We start from the raw sequence: 1,822 nt of genomic DNA on the forward strand, positions 1-1,822 counted from the left end.
CGGGGGTGCTCGGGGTGGGACAAGGATAATCACAAGGGATGAGGACCCTGGGGAGGGACAAAGATGCTCAGGGAGGGAGGAGGATACTTGGGGAGGGATGAGGACCCTTGGGACAAGGACGGTAGGGAAGTGCAAGGATACAATTCGGAGGATTAGGATGCTCAGGGAGACCAAGGACAGTCATGAGGAATGAGGACCCTGGGAAGGGATGAGAATGCTCAGGAGGGACAAGGAAGATGCTTGGGGAAGGAGGAGGAGCCTGGGGACAGAGACAGTTGTTCAGAGAGGGATGAGGACGTTGGGGAGGGATGAGGATGCTGGAGGGGGATAAGATTGATGCTTAAGCAGGGCAAAGATCTTGGGGACAAGGACAGTTTGGAGGAACGAGGATGCTGGGAAAGGACAAGGACGACTGTGAGGGATAAGGACAATTGAAATGGAGGGGGACAGTTGGGATGAGATTACAAGGGAGGGACAAGGACACTGCAGATGGTTTAGGGTGCTGGTGAGTGACAAGGAAGGCAGGGGGACAAGGATGTCTGGGAGCAAGAGGACACAGGGAAAGGATAAGGTTGCTTGGAAAGGACAAGGACAGTAGTAAGGGACGAGGAGGATAGTTGCTGGGGGATGAGGACAGTGGGAAGGGACAAGGACACTTGGTGCATAGGGCAAAAACAATTAGAGAAGGATGAGGACGCTCAGGAGGGCTGAGGACCCTGGGAATGAGGATGATTAGGAGAGACAAAGACATTCAGAGGAGGCACAGGTGGTTTGGGAAGGATGAGGATGCTTGGGAGGGACAAGGATGGTTGAGGTGGGACAAGGATGCTGAGGAAGGACATGGACTTTTAGAAATGACAAGGACAGTTGGGAGAAATGGGAATGGTCATCAGGCCTGGGGATGGTCAGGGGGACAACCCTGGGGAAGGACAAGGACACTTGGGATGGACAACAGTGCTTGGGCTGGACAAGGGTAGTTGGGGGGGATGAGGGCACTGGGGAGGGACAAGGACACTGTGGAGGGATGTGGACACTTAGAGGGGATGTGGACTCTTGGGAAGAATGAGGATGCTGGGGAGGAATGAGAAATTTGGGAAAGTATGGGGACACTGAGGAGGGATGGGGACACTGCGGAAGGATGGAACACTTGGGAAGGGCAAGGACACTGGAGAAGGAGGGACACCCACCCACCTTGGTGCCACCCACCCTTTGTGGGTGGCTTTTCCTAGTAAAGAGCCCCTTTTTGGGGAACTGCCTAATAAAACTGGATTTTAGCCGAGCCAAGGGGACTGGCCTTGCTGCATCCTGCACCCTGGGGACCTCCATGCTCCTGTCCCTCCTGTCCCCAGCTCGCCACCTGCCCTGGCCCAGGGGCTGCCACTCCCTGACCCCTGGCCACCTGGGAAGAAAAGGGGACATTTTCCAGCACCCCGCAACAGATGGCACTCCCTTCCACCCCCAGTGCCCGTCACCCCAGCATCGGGGCACCGCTCACCGTTCTGTGTGATGCCCAGAGGTGCACTGACTCTCTGTGGGACCCCCAGCACTGTCCCCCAGTCCCAGGTGGTGGTTGGGACCCCAGGTGAGAAGACCCGCTCCAAGGGTGATGGTGGCGGTGAGGGACCTGCAGGAGATGGCGGCGTCACCCTGGTGCCATGACAGAGACACCTTCCCCAGGGAGGTGACGACCCTTGGGGTCAGAATGGGCGTCAGGGACCCTTCACTCACCCCTGTAAGGCCCGTCAGTGTCCTCGAGGCTGTAGCAGAGGCCATCGGCGGCCACGGCCAGCGCGCGGGCGAAGCTGGCGTCCAGGAGGAAGGA

General features: G+C 57.8%; 1 protein-coding gene across 1 annotated transcript in view; it reads right to left on the reverse strand.

The window, feature by feature from the left end:
• Nucleotides 1-1,255: 1,255 nt before the first annotated feature.
• ROBO4 (roundabout guidance receptor 4) overlaps nucleotides 1,256-1,822 on the reverse strand; it is a 6,956-nt gene continuing 6,389 nt past the window's right edge. The window contains 4 exon segments of the mRNA XM_029962053.1: nucleotides 1,256-1,286; nucleotides 1,288-1,399; nucleotides 1,496-1,624; nucleotides 1,729-1,822. The exon segment at nucleotides 1,729-1,822 is cut by the window's right edge and continues 67 nt beyond it. Of these exon segments, the coding sequence (XP_029817913.1) occupies nucleotides 1,256-1,286; nucleotides 1,288-1,399; nucleotides 1,496-1,624; nucleotides 1,729-1,822 (366 nt within the window).

This window comes from Manacus vitellinus, unplaced genomic scaffold (assembly GCF_001715985.3).
Source record: "Manacus vitellinus isolate BGI_N305 unplaced genomic scaffold, ASM171598v3 scaffold_41_pilon, whole genome shotgun sequence".
In the NCBI taxonomy this organism is placed as follows: domain Eukaryota; kingdom Metazoa; phylum Chordata; class Aves; order Passeriformes; family Pipridae; genus Manacus; species Manacus vitellinus.